Genomic DNA, 23,011 nt, shown 5'->3' with positions numbered 1-23,011 from the left:
TAACATAAATTCCTGATGCTGAATCATGTGGAATTGACAGTTTAAGGCCCTAGCCGAAAGAGTTGCAGAAGTATAAACTTTTTTACCCCATCTCTCCAAGGCCCTAGATTCCCTTTCAGAGGGGAGTGGGTTTTTGGCAGAGGTAGCTGCTACCGCTTTGGGGCCCTGTGAAACAGTTTCAGGATCTGCAAAAGGAGCCTTATACAAGTGATTGTGTGTCCGGAACCCTGTAGTATCTGTCGGGCTTAGCAGGGGCCGGAGGGAGTGAATCTGGAGCAGTACAAGCATCATTAAATGCATCATCCACAACTGTAAGTACTGGAGGAATGGCTAAAGGCCTATGCTGTGGTAAATGCAAAAAAGTTCTAAGCCTTTTCCTAGAGTCTGAGAAATCCTGACCCTGCCATTGAAATTGTTCCCTCATAGCATGCAGGGTTTCCCCAAAGGAAAATTCCTCAGGAGGAGAGGCAGAAGGAATGGAGTCTTCTGCATCAGAGTCCTCATATGGAAAATAAGGGCCCTCAGGAGGGTTTGGATTTTCTGATTCGTCTGAGGAGTAATCAGTGGAAACTGGCTCAGGGGGTTCTGCTCTAGGCCTCTTCTCTGGAGGGGGTTGAGAGGCCCTATCAGGGTGAGACTGGGATCCCCTGATCAAAGAAATGAGATCCTCTGCTAGACTAAGCATTTGAGTACTAGAGCTAGGCCTGTGAGAGGGGGCTTTAGTAGGCACGGCCTTGGAAGATTTAGCTGCTTTAGCCCTGGCAAAGGCCTTAATTGACATGGATGCAGGGGGCCTAGCAGCTCCACGTGCAGGAGTAGATACATCTAGGGGAATAGTATCTGATAAATCCTGAGAAACTGTAAGAGCAGGAGGAATTTCAGTAGCAGATTCAGCCATGCTGGAAGAGGCCTCGGTAGTAGGAGGCATGCCGGCCGAAGGAAGAACCGCAGACTCAGTTTCAGCCGAAACCGAGACACTCGGTTGGCTTAACCGCTGTTTCGGCCGAAACCGCTGACCGCGAAGTGTCGGTCCTTTTCCTTACGCTTTTAGCTAAATGCGAAGTCGAGTCTCCGACGGCATGATATAAGCAAAGCGAGCGAAAAACTCCTCGGCAACTCCGACCGACGCCTAAGCGTCCGTCGGTTGAAGGAAGCACAGGCTAAACAAGCTGCTACGCCGTGGTCTGGGCCTAAACAAGGTAGGCAGTAAGAGTGGAAGTCTTTATGAGGTATTTGTTTCCCACAAGTTAAACAGTTATTCACTTTTTCTGACCTCGGCTGAGGCAAGAAAGAGTCCCCAATGGGGTACTTAGCTTTTTAGAAGTCTTCGGTAGTAGTAATCTCTGGATCTGACCGACCGGCACTTGCGAACAGCTTCTGCTTCGGGCGCCACGCGGCAAGAAAGACTGAGGAAAATGGCGTCGGCTGATGCCTTTATACCCGAAGAACTGCAGCTATGACGTCGGGTGAAGTGCGACACCAGCCGAGGCCAGACCCAGACTTTGGAATCCGGCCGACCGTAGGTCTGCCTGAGGCCAGGACAACCCATTTGTTAGGACTGCAGATGCATCCTTGAAGGACATTCATTGTTTCTAGACTCTGAGAATGTTGACTCCATAAACTTTTTAGGTACCATTGAAGTTTCCTCATATGCAGTCTCGCATATGGAATCAGTAGGATGCCATGAAGCCCAAAGTCTGCAGAATTTGTCTTGCAGATAACTGGGTTTTTGTCGCCATCAGTTTGAAGTAAGTAGTCAGTTGCCTTTGCTTGTCTGGTGGAAGGTAAGCCATCTGGGCAGTTGTATTCAAGCTTGCACCCAAGAATGTTATCTTTTGAGAGGGTACTAGCTGTGATTTCTTTTCATTTATCGTGTACCCTAGGCATGTTAGAAACCTTTTCACAAACGCCAGGTGTTGAAGAAGAATGTCCTTGCTCTCTGCTTGAAGGAGACAGTCGTCCAAGTAAGGGTATATTTGCATACTTTTTTGTCTGCAAAATGCAACTACTGGTGCCAGGCACTTTGTGAAGACCCTGGGCGCAGTAGATCAGCCAAAGGGCAGTGCAGAGAATTGGTAATGCATTTAGCCGGCCTTGAATCTGAGGTATCTTCTGCACGAATGTCTTATTAGGACATGCAGGTATGCCTCTTTTAGGTCTAATGTCACCAGCCAAGCATTCTTGCCCAGCATGGGCAAAAGCTGCTGTAAAGTCAGCATTTTGAATTTTGGAATGTTCAGGCATGTGTTCAAAATTGATAAATCCAGTATTGGCCGCCAGGCCTTGTCCTTTCTGGGTACCAAGAACAGTCTTGAATAAAAACCTTGTCCTTTTTCCTGTTCTGGTACTGGCTGAATGGCCCCCATATCCATGATGGACGTAAGCTGTTTCTGTGCCTCTGCCCATTGATTTTTGGGCAGTGTGGAAATGGAATCTGTATCCTTGTGATACTATGTTTAGTACCCACTTGTCCTGGGTTATTAACTGCCAATTTTGAGCAAAAAGTGCTAACTTTCCCCCTAAGGGTGCTGCCAAAAGATAAGTGCTTAGTGTAGGCAGAGGGAAGTCACTGGGACTGTTTTCTGTAGGTTTGCGCTTTATCTCCTCCAGATTTGGAGGTAGAAGCGCCCCACTGCTTTGACCTGTATGAATCTTGCACCTGGTATCTGGAATCCTTAGGGCGTTTAGATTTGCCCCTTTGAGCTCTGTCTGACACAGGAAAGGAGCAATTCTTTGTAGGCCAGTGTCTACTGAATCTTGGTGGCTGCACAAGTAAGAAGTATTTAACAGTTTGCACAGACTTAGCTTTGTCTTCCATTTTCTTTAAAACCACTTCTACCTTAATACCCGAGTATCATGCTGTAAAGGTGCATCTAGCAATTTAGCTTTAACATGATCAGGCAAATTTTGTTCCTTTAGCCAGGCATGCCTCCTAATCACAGATCCAGTAACTGCGGCCCTGCAGGAGGCCTCTAAGGAGTCAAAACCACATTGCAAAGTATGCTTTCCAACCTGTTCAGCTGCATGCAATAAATCCTGCAATTCTTTATTTTCTGCACATTCAGAAATCAACATCATTTTTTGTTTCAGCAATCCCATAACATGTTGTTGATACTTAAGCATATGAAATTGACAGTTTAAGGCTCTGATTGCCAAGGTTGCAGATGTATAAACCTTTTTTCCCCATCTGTCCAGTGCTCTTCAATCTCTGTCAGAGGGGGTAGGATTTTTTGCTGTTGAGGCCTTAATTCCCTTTGGACCCTGTGAAATAGTTTCAGGATCAGCAGCAGCAGGTTTTCTAAATAAAAATTTAAGTGAGTCAGGGATCCTGTAATATCTGTCAGGCTTACTGGGAGCCGGAGGTAAGGAGTCAGGGGTCAAGCTAGACACCAAAAAAACATCATCCACAATGTCTAAAACAGGGGGAATGGCTAAAGGCCTCTGCTGAGGGAGAAGGAGGAAATCCCCGAGTCTCTCTTTTGATTCTGAGAAATCTCGACTCTCCCAGTGAAAGTGCTCCCTCAAAGTAAGAAAGGTTTCCCCAAATGAATAATCCTCAGGAGGAGAAGCAGATGGTATAGACTCCTCTGCATTGGAATCCTCACAGGGAGGTATAGATAATTCCTGATCAGAAGAAATAGAAATCTGATCTGAAGATTCATAATCAGTGTCTTGCCTAGGCCTCTTATCTGGAGGGGGATGGGTACACCCCTGATCAAGGTAATAAGGTCTTCAGCCATTTTGATCATCTGTTTTTTAGGCATAGAGGCCTGTGCACGTGGCTCATGCGTCGGTTTTTTAGTTTTAGAAGTTGCTTTTGTCTTTGGTTTTGCAGCTGTCGTCAGTTTGATACACAAATGTTGAGATCTGAACACACCCTCAGAAGCCGTTGCCTGCTCAGCGGCTCCAGACCCATCCGAGGGAGATACAGCCGTCGGTCCAACACCTTGAGTATCTTGCGGCATGTCGGACTCCACATGGGTGTCGGTAGAGGCCTGCGACTCGAAGGTAGCAGGTATCAGGGGCTGCGAAAGTGCCTCACTGAGTACCGGCGACTGGCGTAGGAGAAGCTTCGTCGTCGGTTTTGGATCTCTACTGCCTTTCTCTGTACTTATCTTTGCGTTTTTTATGTACTCCGGTAGTCGGATTGCTATCCAACGACATTTCTGGGTAGTTAAATCTGTTTCCAAAATACTTTGAGGCAAAAATATGCCGACGCTTACTAGTGCATTGGTTAAATCTAGTACAAATCCGACAGCCAGGCACGTTGTGATCAGGTCTTAGGCAAGGAATACAGTATAAATGGAAATCCTTATGAGGTATTTGCTTCCCACAAGTAATACAATTATTAACTTTTTCTGACATCGGTATGGAGCAAGAAAAAAGTTTCCCCAATGGAGTACTTAGCTTTAGTGAAGACTTTGGTTCTGAAACTCAACTCGAATATTTCAGTAGTCGGCCAACCGGCACTTTCGAAATGCTTCTGCTTTGGGCACCGCACGGCAAGAAAGACTAAAGAAAATGGCGTCGGCTGCATGTTTTATTCCCCTGACGACCTGACGTCATGGAAGAGGAGACAGCAACCAACGCAGGACCCAAGACTTTGGAATTCAGGCCAACTGAGGGCAACATACCAGCAGATTACCCAAATGTAATGACTGCAACACTGAAACACGAAGAACATGGAATGGATTCCTCTGCATCTGAATCCTCATAAGCAGTCAGAGGTTGTTGTTTCTCTTCAAAATCTGAATAATCAGACTCCTCAGAATCCTGTTCTGTCAGTGTTTCAGGAGAAAGGTCTCTTTTCCTTTTAGAAGAAATGGCCTGACTACCCCCATTTTAAGCATTTGAGCTTGGGGTGGTGGAGCAGAAGTAAAATTGTGGCTAGAGGTAGTTTTCTTAGAAGTGGCCTTGCCTCTGGGCCTAAGAGTATCCATTAGTCTGAGAGAAATGGTAGTCGGAGAAGATGTCATTTTTTGTCTAAAATTGGTAGTACAGAAGACCTCCTCGGAAGCCAGTGCCTGCGTTGTGGTTCTAGACCCAACCAAGACAGAGACAACCAAAGGCTCAGAAGACGAATAAGATTTCTACAGCATATCAGACTCCGAAAGGGTCTCAGAAGCCTGTAAAGGTACCGAACTGGGTATCAAGGGCTGTGAAGGCACCTCACTGAATTCCAGAGAACTAACGACCTGCTTAGTGGTAGAGTCGTCAGAAGGCTTAGCCTTGTGTGGTCTGTCTCTATCCTTATCTTTACATTTTCTTTGAAATGTCCACGGATTGTTGGCTGACGGACACCATTTTGGAATGCGAAGACGAAAGACAAAAATACCTGGTTACATTAAGAGCACTACGACAAATGGTTCTTGCATTAAAGAGGGCACAGAACCGGCAACAGGGGATGTTGTGGTCTGGGCCTAAACAAGTGACGCAGTATGAATGGAAGTCTCAGTGTGGTATTTGCTTTCCACAGGCAAGACAATTAACTTTTTCAGCCATTGGTTAGTGCAAGAAAAAAGGTTCCCCAATGGGGTACTTAGCTTTAGATGTTTTCAGCTGTAATTCAAACTCTGGTAGTGACCGACCGGCACACTTGCGAACTGATACAGGCTCCACGGCAAGAAAGACTGATGTAATGGTGCTGGCTGCCTTCTTTTATAGCACTGACGACCTGACGTCAGACAGCAAGCGACAGCAGCCGATGTAGAAAAACAGTGACTCTGGTATTCAGGCCGGCTGAGTGCTACCACAGCAGGGATAACCCACAGTTGAAGACTGCAACAGTGAAACACGAAGAACATCTGCGGGTCTACATGACGCAATTGAATGGACTAAATAGTGAATGCTATTTAGTCGATCCGATACTGTCGAAATGGCAAAATAGCGAAGTCACAGAACATCGAATTTTTTCCCAGGGAACAAATTTGGTGGGCCGTCTTCAGGACTTTGCCATTTCTTCCAATGTCGTGCGATCTTGGAGTTGGTATATTTAAGGGGGGGGGGGGCGAAGCCCCTTCACTTACATTTGTGTTTAAGTTTATTTATTTATTTATTTACGGAGCAGCAAATTCTTTCCCTGGGAAAAAATTTGCTGTTCCGTTTGTTCGATATTTTGTTTCGATATTATCAGTACGATGAAATAGTGTTAGCTATTTACATCGTACGATAATATGATATAGACGCACATCTGCAGCTGCCTGTTCAGAAATGGATTGTGCTTTGTTGACGAGTGTGTAAGGCTCTTGCTGTTAATCCTGTGACCCTGGCTGGAAATTACCCCTGGAGCTGGGTTTCACATCAGTCGGCATTTGCCGAGTCTTGGACTGTGTGCCACTATGAAATCATATACAGCGCCAACTCCTATATCTCGGAGAAATGAGTTGTGGAGGCTGAACTCAAGATGTCTACAGCCATGAGGATTTTACCTTCCTTATACATATTTTCAAGGTACTCTGGTTTCTTTTCCAAGTAGATATAGACTTCAAAACAGTCCAAGTGTGCCTTAATACAGGAAAGTCAGTGAACTGGAGCCACGTGTGGTGACAAATGTCTATACCAGATCCAGTGGCTCTAGCAGCTTCTTTAGTAACATTCCAACTGATGTACATAATAATGTTAATCAAAGTTTGGGAGAGAGACATCCTTGATTAGTCCACCTGGCAACATTTCCATGATCTGGTGCATTTTGCCTGCTACACTTCATTTGAAGAATCAAGTATACTGCGTAGCCCAGTGCCTACACAGAAAACTTGGCAGACATGCTTCCCAAATATGTCTATCACTTACGTGCTCATTGTCTGGAGAATGGATAGCAAGGATTCTGTGTGTTGGAGCCAGAAAGTTGCTGCAAAAGTACCAGGGTTGGGAGCCTCAGACCAAAGTGCCAACTCTCTAGCAGGGCAGAGGATAAGGTTGATCTTCTCAGAAAATAGGGACACTATATGTTGTGGGTTCTCCCATGGTGACTTGGTGTCATCTTTCAAGATGTCCGTCAAAGGAGGTACTACTTGGGAGGATTGCTGGGTGGACTTACAGGCCTTCTGCAGTCTCCAATGCAGGGAAGGTAGAGGGTCAGCAGACCATCTCCTTACTATTGCATCATATGCAAGTCCTTCCCAAACTTGAGGACTCTGTTGAGGTTACAAAGGAGTTGATATCCTCTTTGCCATTCTCAACCTATACACACAGACTCCAGAGAGGAGTCAAAATGTTTGGTTTTTGAGCCAGGCTTCCATCGCCTTCTTGGGGAGGGGTCTCAACAGAAGCAGAGGTCATCAACTTGGCGGAGGACTTGTACTTGGAAGGTGCCAAAGGAGCCGTGGTCGTATGCCCTACTGGAGGACAACTGGATGGATGGCCGAGAGCCCGAAAGTTAACTGATCAGGTGGCAAAGGAGACAGTTCTGGGGATACAGCAGGAGGTGAAAGGAACCAGTGCTATATGGCAATGCTGCAACGACCAGCTTCAGAAACTGTATTAGTGCAGAGATTGTCAAAGCCAAATCCCCTCAAGACTGAGTACATTGGCACTGATATTGATACCAAAATATATGGCATTAAATGGGCTTGAAGAACCCAAAACCTAGCAATGAAGAGATTAACAATGTGACAACTGACATCAACTGTGCCAACTATGATTCCAGCACTGGAGGCACTGACATGGTATAATTTGACATCGAGACCAACACTGTAACATAACAGCATCAGAACAGGGCCTAATGTCATGACTGTCGTTGCAGGGGGGTGAAGGTTCTGCAAGACAGGCTGGACAGTGACAAAAGGTCTTTAAATACTCTATAGCCTTTACAAGGGGCATCAGATCATTTAACCTGAGACAAAACATGGATTTTGCTCATGTGTTGCAGTCTGCATCAAGGAAGACAGGAAAGGAGGTAGAGCTTGATGTAAGTGTCCTAAACTTTGAAATGAGCAGAGAGAGCAATTCTTTCTAAATGTAAAACAACAACTGCAGGTAGATTAATAGTTTGACCTAAGCTGTCAGTAACTTTTACAGAAACATTAAAAAACAAGTGAAGAGAGATGGTGAAGTAGTACTTAAAATATTTTTCTCCATAATTTAGAATAAGAAGGGGCCTGTTCTTGATGCAGAAGGTTTGGGTGATATGAATGAGGAGACTGATTCTAGAAGACAGAGGCTTTTTAATGTTCTTTATTAAACTCTCTGCAAACAGAACACTTGAATGCTTTCAACACAATAAAGGCACTTGGGTGTCCCTTTACATAACCTTCCTCCATACAATTACACTTGTGGACTGAATGCACCATGAGTCAGTGGGTTGGGCCTAAAACCAAAAAAGAAAATTCAACCTTTTAAAGGTAAATATAAAACTTCAACCCCAAAAAGGAAAAAATGAAGGATAAACAAGATAAGAAAATAATACTTTTTACAACCTTTTTGGCCAAAAATACAAAATCTGGGCATTTTTGTCTTCCAGAGCTGAAGTGCAGCAAAAAAGATCTGGCCAGACTCGACACCTCAGTGCATTAAGGCTGAAGATAGTGTGCTCAGCAACCTTGGAAAGTTATACCTGCTAAGAGGTCCTAACACCTGCAACATTCGCCTTACTGCTATGGATGATGGACTTCCTCTTATTATATCAAGGGATCCTGACATGAAAGCTTCTTAGTCATGAATGAGGGGCTCCATACAAGGCTGTGAATGGGATGAGTAAGGGAGATTCATTTTTCAAAACAGATGCATTACAGAAGAATATACTCAATTTCCTCTGCTGTGGAGGACTCTCTGAAGTAAGAGCCATGATTAAAATTAGGATATTTACAACTTACAGAAATAATATAGCTATCCTAACAAATGTAGTTTTATAATACATACTTTAATGTGCAAAATGCCAAGATTCCTGTGAACCTTCAAACCAGGCAGAAAAAAAAATGACCAAAGGCACTAATACCCTATCATGAAAATACAAACTGCAAATTTTTTACATCACTTCTATGGTTAAGTCTTAAACTTAACTATCAGTTAGTAAGGAAAAAACGATTGCAGAAGTATCTACATTATAAAATATTCCACTCTAATTTTTTTGCTAAATCTCCTTGCATTTAACTTTTCCATGATTTCCTCTTAAAGGCAGACTATGGTAGATCGCATTTATTGCATCTGAGGGCCAACTGTTTACAATGCAAGTCAACTAAGAGCAGTAAAAATACAACTTGAACAGTAAAAAAAATAGTAACCAAGTTCCATAAAAAGTATAATATTCTTACTCCTGGGTGCCCTCCACCCTAAATTCTGAGTGAATTCAGAAGCAAAATCTTTGAACACTATCATCTACATCTTACAGCTATCATAGAAGCAGCAATGACTTTTAAAGGTCTGACACATGCATACCCGTGCACATGGATGTAGGGTCTCAAGGAATGGGCATACAACCAGGCAGTGTGAGGGCTTGCTACGACACCACTGTCTAGCTCTGGTGTCCACCAAGGACTGTACGTGGATTGTGTGTTGTAGTATCCTGACCTCATCCCTCTATCATAGGAGAGGTGAGCTGGTTCTGCCCTGTCATTCCTCTCCAGCTAGCTCCTTCAGTGCACAGGTCACTAATCGAAACTTGATAATCTTGTAGCTAGGGCTTTAATCACTCAAAATCATGTAGCTGGCTTTTGTTTAGTCTGTCTTCCTACATTTTTCATAACGACAATATTCAGTCAATGGTCTACCAAGCTGTAATAAAGCAAAGTACTACTGAAATTAGTCTGCTGACTGAATAATAAAAATAAACTTTCAACTATGTTATCTGCATATGTGTATTTTAGTACTTAAAACAATACTCACTTGAATGGTTCTGTGACAGAATGGGATTTCACATGAGAATACCAATCTTTCTTCCAGCTGTAGCATTTTCCACAAAGCTGGCACTGAAATGGTTTTACACTAAGATGCTTGTTCATATGCTGTCGGAGATCACGTGCCTCATAGAAACTCTTCTCACAGCTGTAATCCACCAGAACAGTAAAGTTCACATTTGAAATACAGTACTTCAAAGAAAACACTAACACAAATGATCATGCATATTTACAATTTCAAAAAAGTAGTTGAGTGTCATGAATGTTTTTCACACAGAACACTGAATTATGCAGTAGCATTTTCACCTGAAAAAAAATTTCAACCAATTTACAACAGAAAAATGTTTCCCTACAAAGACAGCCTAGTCCTGCATCTATCTGGAGATGTGGATGAGAAATGAAAAGTACCAAGGAAGGTATCGAAGGGAAGCACTATGAAAACAGCAGAATTGTTATTCAATTTCCTTCTAGCAAGACATTACTGACAGCAGTTCACTAGACTCAGTACTGCATGAAAATATTTCCAACCAAAATTATGTACTAAAGATTTTTCTGTGAATCTATATGGAAATGGAGACGGCAGAAATGGCCTAGTTAGCTATGGGCTGGGCTCTGATTTCTGCTATATGGAACAGTCAATGAAAACTGCTGAAGAAATGCCATCACAAACCCTGACTAAATATGCTGCAGATTTTCAAGAACTAGCTAACATGCTAGCTGATGAATTTACTAACCAAAATAAAACTGTTAGTTTTACAGAACTTGGATGAATTAAACAAGGACTTTTGCAACATGAAGCTTCACCTTAGATAAGTTCATCCATATATGCCAGGATGGAGGAGAAAACATCTAAAAGTAACAGACACTGACTTCTGGTTATTACACAGATCTTGGAGAATCAGTGTCTGATTATTAGAAGAATGGAAAATGATACAAAAAGCCAGCAAGAAAGTACAATTGTGTGAGAAAAAGAAGTTATGTACTCACCATAACGTTCCGTCTGAGTAGTTGTACTTCATTTGTCTTCAACCTGTGGGTTATGGATCCGTACGATCTGACACAGCCACATGACCAGCATCTGATCTGACCTCTCAGCTACTCCCCTTACCCATAATGCCCCATCTCCTTCCTCTCTTCAGATCGAGTTTGCTGCCCTATACCTAGCATATACCTGACCCAACAAGACCTTAGCACAGCCGACACTGCACAAACCTGAGCCAAAGCATGGCCTAAGGTATCCCTGATGAGAACATCTTCTACTCATATAGCCAGTATCACAGTGACAAGGTAGGGGGAAGGGGGGATGGTTAAAGACAAAGTCCCCAGCTACTCTGCACCTGGGAAGCCCTCATGGAAGGATATTCCGGAGCATGGCGGAGCCAAAAGATGCCCTGTTCCTGTAAATGATGTCCAATTTGTAATGAGAAATGAAGGTATGAGATTAGGACCACGTAGCTGCTGAACAAATATCATCCAATGATACCCTAAGACCAGAAGGCTGCTGAGGTAGCCATGGATCTGGTAGAATGTGCTTTTTTTTTTCAATAATATTTTTTTTATTGTTTTCTTTTTCCATTCCAAAATATTTACAAGAAAAGAAAAAATAAACAAAAAACAGAGGTGTTATTCATACAGTATTCAAAGCAGTATTCTTAAAACATATTTACATTATTTACATGAATGCTTCCATATTCTCTCTTAAAAGTAAATGATGAGGTTGTTTTCTCCAGGGTTCGTAATTTAAAGTAGTATAGTTCCAAATAATGTTATGTTTTTTGTTGTGTATATTAAAGACTTGTTTCAGGTTCAGTGTTTTATGCCAGTATAATATTGAACATTTGTTCCCATCATTTCAGGCTGGAGGGATTTCTGTTTTGTTTGTGTATTACAGATTTGTGGGCTAATATACGTTTTATTGCTAGGATCTTAAAATTTCCCCAAGAAGTTTTGGATGGGGTCAACCAGTTAGTAGCTATGTAGAGTTTCATTATAAATATTGATGAGGATGACTATTTGGTTTTTGGATAGGTTAGTTGGGGGGATATGTAATATTGTAAATTCCCAAGTGAGTGTTGATGACTGGTATCCCATCTTTTGTAGTTGTAGTTTCAGGGAGTTCCACAGTTTAAATATACATTTGCAGCTCCAGAACATATGCAAAAGGTCAGCAGTTTCATCTATACAATGTGGGCATTTGGGAGAGTTTTTTGGGTTGAATTTATGGAAGCTAAGGCATGTATAGTATGCATTGTTGAATATCATAAGTTGGGTAAATGTTAATTTTTGGAGGGAGATGGATTTTACCGTTAGATTGAATGCTTGTGTTATTTTATTATCATCGATCAATGGTATTTTTTTTCCAATAATTAGACAGTAATAGATGATCTTGATATTTGATGTCTTTTATCAATTTGTATGAATATGTTATAAATTTGCTACTTCGTAGAAGGGCTTGATTTAGTGAGATGCATTTCATCAAATCATCTTTATTAATAGTTATATTTTGAAAGTAGCTTGTAGAGATTTCCTTAATCTGTCTCAAGATCAGTAGATATGATTTAGGAAGGCTTAGTTGATGTCTTAGTTCATGGGCGGAGGAGTTTAAATATGAATAAATATCTTGTAATGTTAAGTTAATTATGAGTGGGAATTTTTTCAGGTCTATTAGCTGATTATTAATTTTCAAGTTAGGATTTTTGTGGAAGGGTTGTAGGGTCATCATGTGATGGGAGGAGATTTACTGATCTGAAAAGATTTTGCATTAATGTTATATAGTTTCTGATGGGTTCCATTAAATTATATGTTTTATAGATGTCTTTGTTTAAAAAGGGTAGTGCTTTGGGATTTATATTCAGGCGTTCAATGTGTTTAAAACATAGTCTTAGCCAGTGTGGGGACCAGTTGTTACTTTGTGTGTCATAATTTGCAATTCTTAGTGTTCTGTTGGCATTTATGATTAGGTAGTAATTTTCAAAGTTAGGTAGGTCTAAACCACCTTTGTTTTTCGGGGTCATCAGTTTATCATATGATATTCTACTTTTTTTTGGTTCCCATATAAATTTAGTGAGTTCAGTTTGCATTTGTTTAAAAAATTTTTTGGGTATTATCAACTGTGAAGACATACAAATGTATAGTAGTCTGGGCAAGATATTCATTTAGTGATCAAAACTTTTGCTAGTGGTGGTAATTTCAGATTTCCCCAATCTCTTTAGGTCACATAACATGTGTTCCCAATTTTGTTTAATATTATTAAGATAAAAGTTTTTGTTATCTGTAGAAAATGTAATTCCTAAATATTTGACCTTTTCCTCAGATTTTAATTGTCCTATCAATGGTATGAGTGAGAAAGGATTCGGAGTTCTTAAAGAAAAAATGTTGTTTTTTTTAAGGTTTATTTTATAATTTGATATTACTGCAAAATCTTCAATAGCAGATAGTATTTTTTTGGTGTCTGAGATTGGTGCTGTACAATATATGTTAAGGTCATCAGCAAAGGCTGACATAGTTATTCTTGTGCCATAAATTATTGGGGCATTGTGATATATATTTTGTTTGATGTTTAAGAATAGGGGTTCTAGATATATGTTAAATAGTAGAGGAGATAGAGGACATCCTTGTCGGGTTCCATTCCTGATTTGGATTCTGTTAGACCACCTTTTATTTATATATAATGTTGTATATGGGTTTTTGTATAGTGTTTTTAGTGTTAGGATAAATTCTTGGGGTATATTAAAGTAGGGTAAGATCTGAAATAAAAAGTTTATGTTGACTCTATCGAAAGCATTCTGGGCATTTATAATGAGTGCATATATGTTTAGATTATTTTGATTAGCATATGATATTAATATGTGTAGTGTTAAAGTATTATCACTGGGTTGTCTAGATGTTAAGAAGCCGGCTTGTTCATTAGATATAATTGTATTAGATATTTTCTTCAGTCTATTGGCCAAAATAGATGTCAGAATTTTTGTATCAATGTTTAGGAGTGATATAAGGTCTATAGTTATCTGGGTTCTGAAGATCCGTCTTTTCTTTAGCTATGAGGATTGTTTTGGATGCATTAAAATGAGGATCATTCAATTCATTATTTATTATGTAATTTAATACGTGCGATAGAATTTGTACGGTCATATTGCAGAACGTTTTGTAAAATTCCACGGTAAGACCATCTGGGCCAGGAGATTTGTGTGGTTTTAGTTTTTTAATTGTTGATATTATTTCTTCAGTGGGTATTGGTTTTATTAGATCTTTCTGCAATTTCTCATCAATTTTCGGAAAGTTAAGATTTTGTAGGAATTCACTATAGTTTTCATTTAAGAGTGAGTTTTTTTGTTCTCCATAAATTTGTGAGTATATCAATTCAAAAACTTTGATAATATCTTCAGTTTTTGCGAAGGTTTTATTCTTAAATGATATTTCAGGAATATGAGAGGGTGACCTCGACTGATTAATGATTCTTGCTAGTGCCCGAGATGGCGTTTGTATACGATTGGCATATTTTGCAAGTATTTTAGTTTCATGAAATGATAATTTATTATTTTGAGTCAGGAAAAGGTCTTTCTGGCATTTCAGTAGTTCTGTTTCAGTTTGTGTGTTGTGGTTTTTTATTAAATCCTGTTCTAGTGATTTGATTTTATCCTCTAATATCTGTTCCTCTCTAATTTGGATTTTTTTATAGTACGCAGATTTTTGGAGAAAGATGCCTCTTATTTGGGCTTTAGATGCCACCCATTCAATATCAGGGGGATATTGCTGTTTTACTACCTTAACTAGTGAGGATTTAAGTATATCTTGGATTTCTTGGACAATTTCTTTTTTATTTAAAAGGTTGGGGTTTAGGGACCAGTTGTAACCCCGGTAAGGTGTGTTATTTTTGTTATCTTTACTGATGTTTAGGGTAATTTTAGAGTGGTCAGATAGATAGCGGGGATGTATAGATACTGTGGGGTCAAGATATATTAGCTCTTCTGAAATTATAAAAAAGTCACTTCTTGACCACAATTTATGACATTTGGAGTAAAATGTAAAGTTGTTTACGGTATTTGTTTTATTACCATGTTTAAAGGGATCGTATAATTTTTAGTCATATTTAAGTTCACTTAGTGCGAACGTTGGTTGATTATTGGATGATCTTTGTGGGCTTGATTTATCCTGTTTCGGGTTTTGGTAGGCATTCCAATCCCCCCCAATGATTATGTAGTGGTTGTTATATTGATTTAATATAGGATATAGTGAAGCAAAGAAGGAATGTTGATTGTTGCATGGTGCATAAATATTAAGAATTATAATAGGCTTATCATAAATGGGAGTTGAAATGATTACGTAACACCATCTCCCTTCATTATCTATTTTGGAATCTATGATTTTGTCTTGGTAATGTTCTTTAATGATTATTGCTACACCAGCACTATTTGTTTTACCTTCAGAGGCTATTATTTCTCTTATCCATTTTTTCTTTTTTATTTCTGGCCATTGGTCATTGGTTAAATGAGTTTCCTGAAGTAATATAAAGCTAGCCTTAGCCTGCAGACATAGATGAAGAAAGAGTTTCCTTTTTTTTTTTTTTTTATGTTCTGGAGCCCTTTAATGTTCCATGAATCTATTTCCCACATTCATAAATCTTTTAAGTTGTCTAAGTAGTATTGGAATATGTGTGTATATAGTAGTTTAAGTAGATTATTTGTCAAAAGTATGTTATGGAAGCATTCTTTAATTCCCGTCCCTCCCCTGTGCCTACCCACTATTCTCCTATATAGTTACATAAGCAATAAATACATTAAATACACCTCTAACAACACTCCCCTTGCCCGATAATAGCAAATATCATTCTGTAAACCACTCTTTTATATATCTAAATCTACAACAGCTCTCATGAGGGAATGTGGTTAATATCTATCTATCTATATATATATATATATATATATATATATATATATATATATATATATATATATATATATATATATATATATATATATTTTTATATTTTTCTTTTTATGTTATCTTTAAAAAAAAAAAAAAAACAGGAATTACAGTAACAGTCCAGAAGTAGCGACTGTAATACTAACTGTAATAATTAAGCTCTCCAATGCTGCCCCAGAAAGTTCAGTTTAGTTTTTTTTTTTTCCTACAGTACATAGGGCTCTTACCTAGAGCTTCGTGAATACCCCCCAGATAAAGGAAATTTGGCTCACATATTTAAAAAAAAATGTAATCAGTATACTTCTACAGATCACTAGCTAATTGATAATGAATAAAAAACGGAGCTCACACACAAGCTCATACACACACTCATACACACAAATACGAGCACACAAGCAGATGATTGAGCTTCTACTATACTTAGTGCCACTAACCTACATACCATAATCATGCAGAATTACGGGAAAGGAACACTTAGATTGTGTAGGGTCCCAAGAACATTTTATACAGCCCACCTATTGCTTAACAAATTGCATAATAAGCCAATACATAGTATCCTTATTATGAACATATAAAACAAATAATTTTGTTTATGTTTTATGTTGTATAATCTGTACTAAAAATCTTGTTCTGTTTGCTAACAGTATTATGATCAGACTGTAGGCATCTGTAACCCCAATCTAACTCAATATTCACCTCCCAGATGGAAAAAGAGTGTGATATTACTGAAGGAATAATTAATATGTGCCATTTTTCTGTTACTCTATTGGAAATGCTTCCATACAGTCAGGAATAATCTAACATTTGGAATTATAGATGGAAACTGCCTAACATTACATGATAACTGCAGTTTACAATGAACTACAAACAGGAAGAGACTCACTATTTGCATGTTAAACTAACGAAAGCTATAAATAACTCAAAACTTGAAGCTCACACTTGTGGAAAAGCTCTTAAGCTGCTTTACTTTAACAAATAACTGACTGCCAACTACTAGTTGTTATAACCTTTTTGTGTTTGACAGGTGCTCCAACGAAATGCCTAACTATATATGTCTATGTTATACATATATATAAACATGAACAGATATATATATATATATATATATATATATATATATATATATTGTTTCTCCAGGACTAAGTAAAGATCCTATAGATTCAAATACATAAAGAACACCAAATATATGATAGAGAACAATCATCATAAGACCTTATTAACACTAGGGCATTCAATGATAAAAGCCTCAGGACAATAATAGTAAAATGATGGACTCTAGGACTTTGACTTCACTTGAAGCTCAAAATCCGAACACCTCACCTAAGTAAGATAAGGTACAAACAGAGATATAAAAATCTGGCCTAGAGAAGATAGAAACACATACAAAATAAGACTAGACAAGGAAGATATATCCATAATGTACATAGTTATAGAACTATTTAGAGATAATAATCTATAGTTTGAAATCTATCAAATAATTTTAGTGCTTAATGGAACAAACCGATGCTCCCTATATTAAGCTATATCCAGGAATGGTGTAAAGAATTATTCAAACTTTGACGTCCCACAAATAAATAAACCCAACAAGAAGAGACGTAGATCACAATAGCAGTGTGTGCTAGGGAATGAGTGGGATAGGCTTTGTACAAATAATTTTAGGCTATACAGGACCAGTAAGTCTCCTTTACCTCCCATATGCTAACAAGCAAAGTTTTTTCTTACTACTAATACAAAACAAGACAACACCAAATCTTTGTAAGGTCCTGTCAAAGTCCTGGTCCAGGAGAATGTGCTTTTACTTGACCTGGCGGGGAAAGTCCCCTACCAAAATATGCCCAAAAAATGCAGTGGGTGATCCATGGGCAACTGTAACCTTAGATATCGGTTTGCATAACAAGGAACAAATAACTGGTTAGATTTTTGAAAGGCTTTTGTTCTGTGCAAATAGAACTATAACTGTCTATGCACATCTAGCAAGTGCAACTTATTTTCTCCTTTGTTTTGGAAATTTATAAAGAAGACTGGGAGACTGATTGCCTGATTTATATTTGGTTCTAATGTCACCTTCGGAAGAAAGGAGGGGTTGGTACGCAAAGATACCCTATCCTTGTGAAAGATCATGTAAGGAACCTTGATAGACAGAGCTTGAAGTTCCGACACTCTCCTGGCAACTAAGAAAGCTGTTTTCCAAGATAGATACTGCAAATCCACTGAAGCTGCAGGTTCAAAAGGGGGCCAGACTAAAGCCTGAAGCACTAAAGTAAGGATGCATGGTGGTGTAGGATCCTTCTCCAGGGGTCTCAGGAGAAAGGTACCTTTAAGGAAGGTCTTGAAAAGGCCAAGGAATTCAAGTTTTCCCCAACATGAAAATTCAAGATAGTGGCCAGTTGGACTTTGACAGTGGAAAAACTGGCACCCTGCTAAAAAATACTCACTAAGAACTCCAATATCGCAGATACTGGATCAGTAAAATGATCCAATGTCTGATGCGAAGCCCATATTGCAAAATGTTTCCATTTATTATGTATACTTTTCTGTTTGAAGACTTGTGAGCCGCCACCAGAATATTTTTAACTGGGGAAGATAAACCGGGAGTCCTAATAATCATGGGAACTGGAGCAGTCAAGCTGTGAGCTTCAGAGTGACCAGGTCTGGATGAGGGATCCCTGAGGGATGGGAAATAAGATCTGGAACTGGATCCAGAGTCCAAGGTGGAACTACTAGGTGAGATCAAAGCGACAGGAACCAGACCTGACGAGGCCAGAATGGGGCAATGAGGATCACCAAGCTCCCCAGCCTACATACTTTCTGAAGAAACTTTGATATCACAGGCAGAGGTGGATAAGCATAAAGTAGACTGGGAAGCCAAGCATGAACCAGAGCATCTCTCTGGGGGCTTCCCCTTGAGGGGGGTTCAGAGCAAAGAACTTGTTGCATTTCACGCTGGAAGGAGATGCAAAAAGACTGTAGCAAGGCAGACCCCACTTTAGAAAGATCTGCTCTGCCACTAAAGGATTCAGAGACCACTTGTCAGGCATCAGGACAGACCTGCTGATGCCTGTCTACCAAAATATTTGACCTTCCTGGAATGTGCGTTGCCACCAGAAAATGGCTGGTGGAAATCGCCCATTATCATACACTCATGGCTTCGCGACAAAGGGAGTAAGATCTGGTTCCCCCGTTTGTTGATATACCAGACCACCGACATGTCTGTCTGAATAGCAACCGTCCCTAGAGGAAGATGGGCATGAAGTGCCTGCAATACCAAAAGCACCACTCTCATCACCAGGACATTGATATGCAAATTGGTCTCAGATGGGGACCACGTGCCTTGGACTGTCCTGCCCGAGCAATGCTCCCCACCCTAGATGGGAGGCGTCCGTGGTCACCATGACCTTGGAAAAGGGTGAAAGAAAGGGACGGCCCCTGACTAAATCTGGGGAATGAATCCACTACCGAAGAGAGTCTTTGCACATGGGAGATTTGTACTGGTTGAGACAAAGGCAGATCTAAAAGAGAGACTGAACAGCAAGAGTCCACTGAAGAATCTGCATATGAAGGGATGCCAAGGGTAGAAGACTGACTGTGGCCGCCATCGACCCTAGTGCCCTCAGAACTGTTTCTGCTGTCGGAAATTGGACTGCAAAATGTACAGCATGTGTAGCTTTAGGCTGTGTATCCTGTCTGGAGTAAGGAACACTGGGTTCAGCAATGATTTGTTGAGATTGATGGTGATATCCAGTCTTCGAGCTAAAGATAGGAAATAATCCCTGGCCTCGCAAAGTTGATGTGTGGAAGGGGGCAGTAGGAAGCCAATCGTCCAGGTAAGGAAAGACCTAAATGTCCTGAAGCCCCAGGTGAGCCGCTACTACTGCCATCACCTTGGTGAACACCCTCCCTGAGGGGCTGTGGTGAGACCAAAAGGAAGGGCTCTGAACTGTTAATGACTGGCACCTAGCCGGAAGCAGAGGAACCTCAGTGTCTGTCCATCTTGATATCGTAGTACATGTGCTGAAGGTCTATCGAGCACATCCAATCCTTTGCCTGCAGGAAGGGTGGGATGGATTGAAGGAATTTCACCCTTGACTACTGACAGGTTCAAGGTGGATAGATCCAGAATGGTTCTTGGGTTTCCCGTTTTCTTCGGCACTAAAAAGAACCTGGAATAAATGCCTGATCCCGATTGTTCTAGGGGGACAGGTTGGATGACTCGTTTTCTTAGCAGCTTTTCTATCTCTAGTGCTGCTTCCTCCCTTTGCGCAGGTGGGACGTCTGGGTGGTGCTTCGTTCATAACAGTGGTTCGGTGAACGGAATGGAATAACCTCTGGATATGATTTGCAACACCCAACGGTCTGTAGTTATGGACTCCCATGCTGCTGGGTGCAGTGATAGGTGCCCCTAGACTGCCTCCAGAGATGAGCAGCTGGGCAGCCCTTCAGGGCTGCTGCATGGGTCTGTCAGAGAACGGTTCTCGGGACCTGAAATTCCTTTGACCCCCCCTCCCCCTCTGCCTCTAGGGCGGCGTCTGTCATAACCTCCTCTGCCTCTGGGGGAAGGTGAGTCCCGGGAAAATGCCCAAGACTTTCGGAACCACATCTTCGTCCTTGCTGATTCCTGGAAAAGGATCTTTGAGGGGAGGACAAGTAGATCCCGATAGCAGACCGCGTCTTCCCGTCCTTCTCACTCTGGACCAAGGTCTCTCAAACTGACTTCCCAAAACGGTAAGAACCATCATATGGGACATTTGTGAATGACACCTTGAAGGGTTCCGTGAACTGATAAAGCCGGAGTCAGGCATGACGCATGATGGCAATGTCTGAACCGGCTGCCCTAGCGGCTCCTTCTGTAGCATGGGAGAGGAGGCGCATGGACTTATTTGCTATTGCCTTCAGAGTGGCCATCCAAGCGGAGAACGTCTTCTTGTCTGCCGCCGACATGGATTTAGGAGTCAACTCAGCCATCTCCTTGAACAAATCTCACTGCAGCTGAATCACATGTGCCATGTAATTCAGCGGTTTTACAGAGAAGGTCACTGAAGCATACACCCGCTTCGCAAACTGCTCCATCGCCTGTGACTCTCAGTCTGGAGGATGGACAGAAGAGTTCTCCTGTGCCAGCTCTTTCTTCGTGGCCACTGCTACCACCATAGCATCAACTGGGGACCCTTTGTTCCAATATGTCCTGTCCAAGGGTGGGCTGAAGACCTTATCAGGGTGCTTGGGGATGGGCTCTATCGTGTCCGGCTCCTTCCACTCCCGAAATGTTATCAGGTCCACCAGGGGATCCGCGGGAGGGGACACCCAGGGAAGTAGATGGGCCTGTGCCAAATGCCTCGAGGAACACTGACTCATCCAAGGTTGGTTTTTAGGCAGACCACCCCCCTTTCTGTGAAGGAGTTCCATGATGACTCCAAAAGAGACATCCTCAGGGGGTGATTGGGGGGAATCATCCCCTTCCTCCAAATCAGTGCTTCCGGTGAGGGACTCCAGTGGGGAGGCCAGGTGCCTCCTTTTACATGTTCATTTGTGAGGAACCTCCTCAGTGGGACTCTCTGGGGAGGATCCACAAACATCCTGCTGCTCTCTCACTGGAGCTTCCTGAGGCAAACCAGGCACAAGCTGTCCTTGAGATGGTAAAATGGTCGAGACCACACCCAAAACAGACATATTTAGGATGGAATCTGAGGAAGAGATGGTCAGGGGTCTCGACGATGTCGAGAGAACCCTCTTCACCATGTCAAAGGCGACCTCCTAAGCAGTACCCATAGGAGCCAATCCCCTCTGACCCGACAGGGGAATCAGAGCTGAGACTCCAGCAGCCAAGATACTGAAGGGGATACTGTGCCTGACACACTCGGAGCCAACAGCACCCCCTCAGATCCGAACCGAATGGATCCGACACACTCAACGCAAGGTACCACTGGTGCTGACCCCTCGAACCCAAAGGTCCTCGGATGCAGGGGCTCCAAAACGGAAGGCTGGATCTGAGAAGGAGTGATCGGCATAAAGAAAGGTAGCAAGCTCCCCCCCTCCAGAGGAAGAGGGAGCAGGGCAAGACCCGCATCTGAATTTGGGTGCGGATAAATCTAGGTATCATCTTATCCATCTCCACTTCATTTAAGCTCTGTGTGGAGCAGGCGATGCCACCAACAGCGATCAGGAGTACTAGTGAGGGAACACCCATACAGGTGACTGTATCCTTGACTCCTTCGACTCCAGGGAGAACCTTAGAGAATGTAGCTAGGGAAAAATAGGTGGGACAGCTTCTTCGGCCTATCTTTCTTAGGCTTCTCCCCCTCCCCGGACCTCTTGGCGGTAGTTTGAGTCCCAGAGTCTGGGGAAGAGAAGAAGCAGATGGCATAGCAGAGGTAGGAGGGCGTAGTTGCTACCACCCCCGAAGAGGGAAGCAGGCCCTTTAAGATAAGTTCATCCCTTCTGTCCTTAAGTACCCTGGGAATAAACCCAGTACAGATGGGCAGCTCCCAAACACACTATGCACAGAGTGTGGCCATCGGCTGGGGAAAGCTTATGGCCAAACTCTGTGCATTTTCTGAAACCCTGTTTAGGAGTCTCGGACATGACTCTAAGCAGGCCCAGAAAAAGACACACTCTCACTATAAGGATATAAAAGTTAGAAGGAGGAGGATTTTTTTTTTTTTTTTTTTTTTACACACGGCTGCACAGGGAGGTGAAAGAACAGTAAGAAAGAAAAATAGGATAAGAAAGTACAGTTTTGTACCTACCATAAATGTAGATGTCCGATAGGTATGCATCTGCAGTAATAACATATGGGTTGTCCTGCCTCAGGCAGCCCTTCGGTCGGCCGGATTCCAAAGTCTGGGTCTGGCCTCGGCTGATGTCGCACTTCACCCGACTTCATAGCTCCTGGGGTATAAAGGCATCAGCCGACGCCATTTTCCTCAGTGTTTCTTGCCCCAGATGCCAGGTGCCCTCTAGGAAGGCTAAATTTGTATAAAAGTAGAAAATTCCAAACAGAAGAGATCAAAAAGTATATATACATATATACATACAAACAAATACACCATAATAGATTCCCCCAGCTAGCTAAGAGAGGGGTAAGTACCCTAGGAATACCACAGAGGGGAAGGAGGGTGGGTAATCCTGACTGCAGATGCATACCTATCGGACATCTACATTTATGGTAGGTACAAAACTGTACTATGTCCTTCAAGGATGCATCTGCAGTCATAACATATGGGTAGAATACCACAGCCAAACTGGGGGAGGAGGCACTAAGA

At 41.6% G+C, this 23,011-nt stretch overlaps 1 protein-coding gene across 2 annotated transcripts in view; it reads right to left on the bottom strand.

Moving 5' to 3' along the window:
* The window catches only part of ZBTB11 (zinc finger and BTB domain containing 11), a 1,204,127-nt gene that overhangs the window by 236,093 nt on the left and 945,023 nt on the right, over positions 1–23,011 (bottom strand). For both annotated transcript variants that reach the window (XM_044071594.1, XM_044071595.1), the window contains exon 9: positions 9,820–9,978. In XM_044071594.1, coding sequence (XP_043927529.1) covers positions 9,820–9,978 — 159 coding nt within the window. The remainder of the gene's footprint in view (positions 1–9,819; positions 9,979–23,011) is intronic.

This window comes from Protopterus annectens, chromosome 5.part0, assembly GCF_019279795.1.
Source record: "Protopterus annectens isolate FY-2018-M chromosome 5.part0, PAN1.0, whole genome shotgun sequence".
In the NCBI taxonomy this organism is placed as follows: domain Eukaryota; kingdom Metazoa; phylum Chordata; order Ceratodontiformes; family Protopteridae; genus Protopterus; species Protopterus annectens.
Note: the sequence above shows the minus strand (reverse complement) of the source record. Positions and strands in the feature narration are given on the sequence as shown.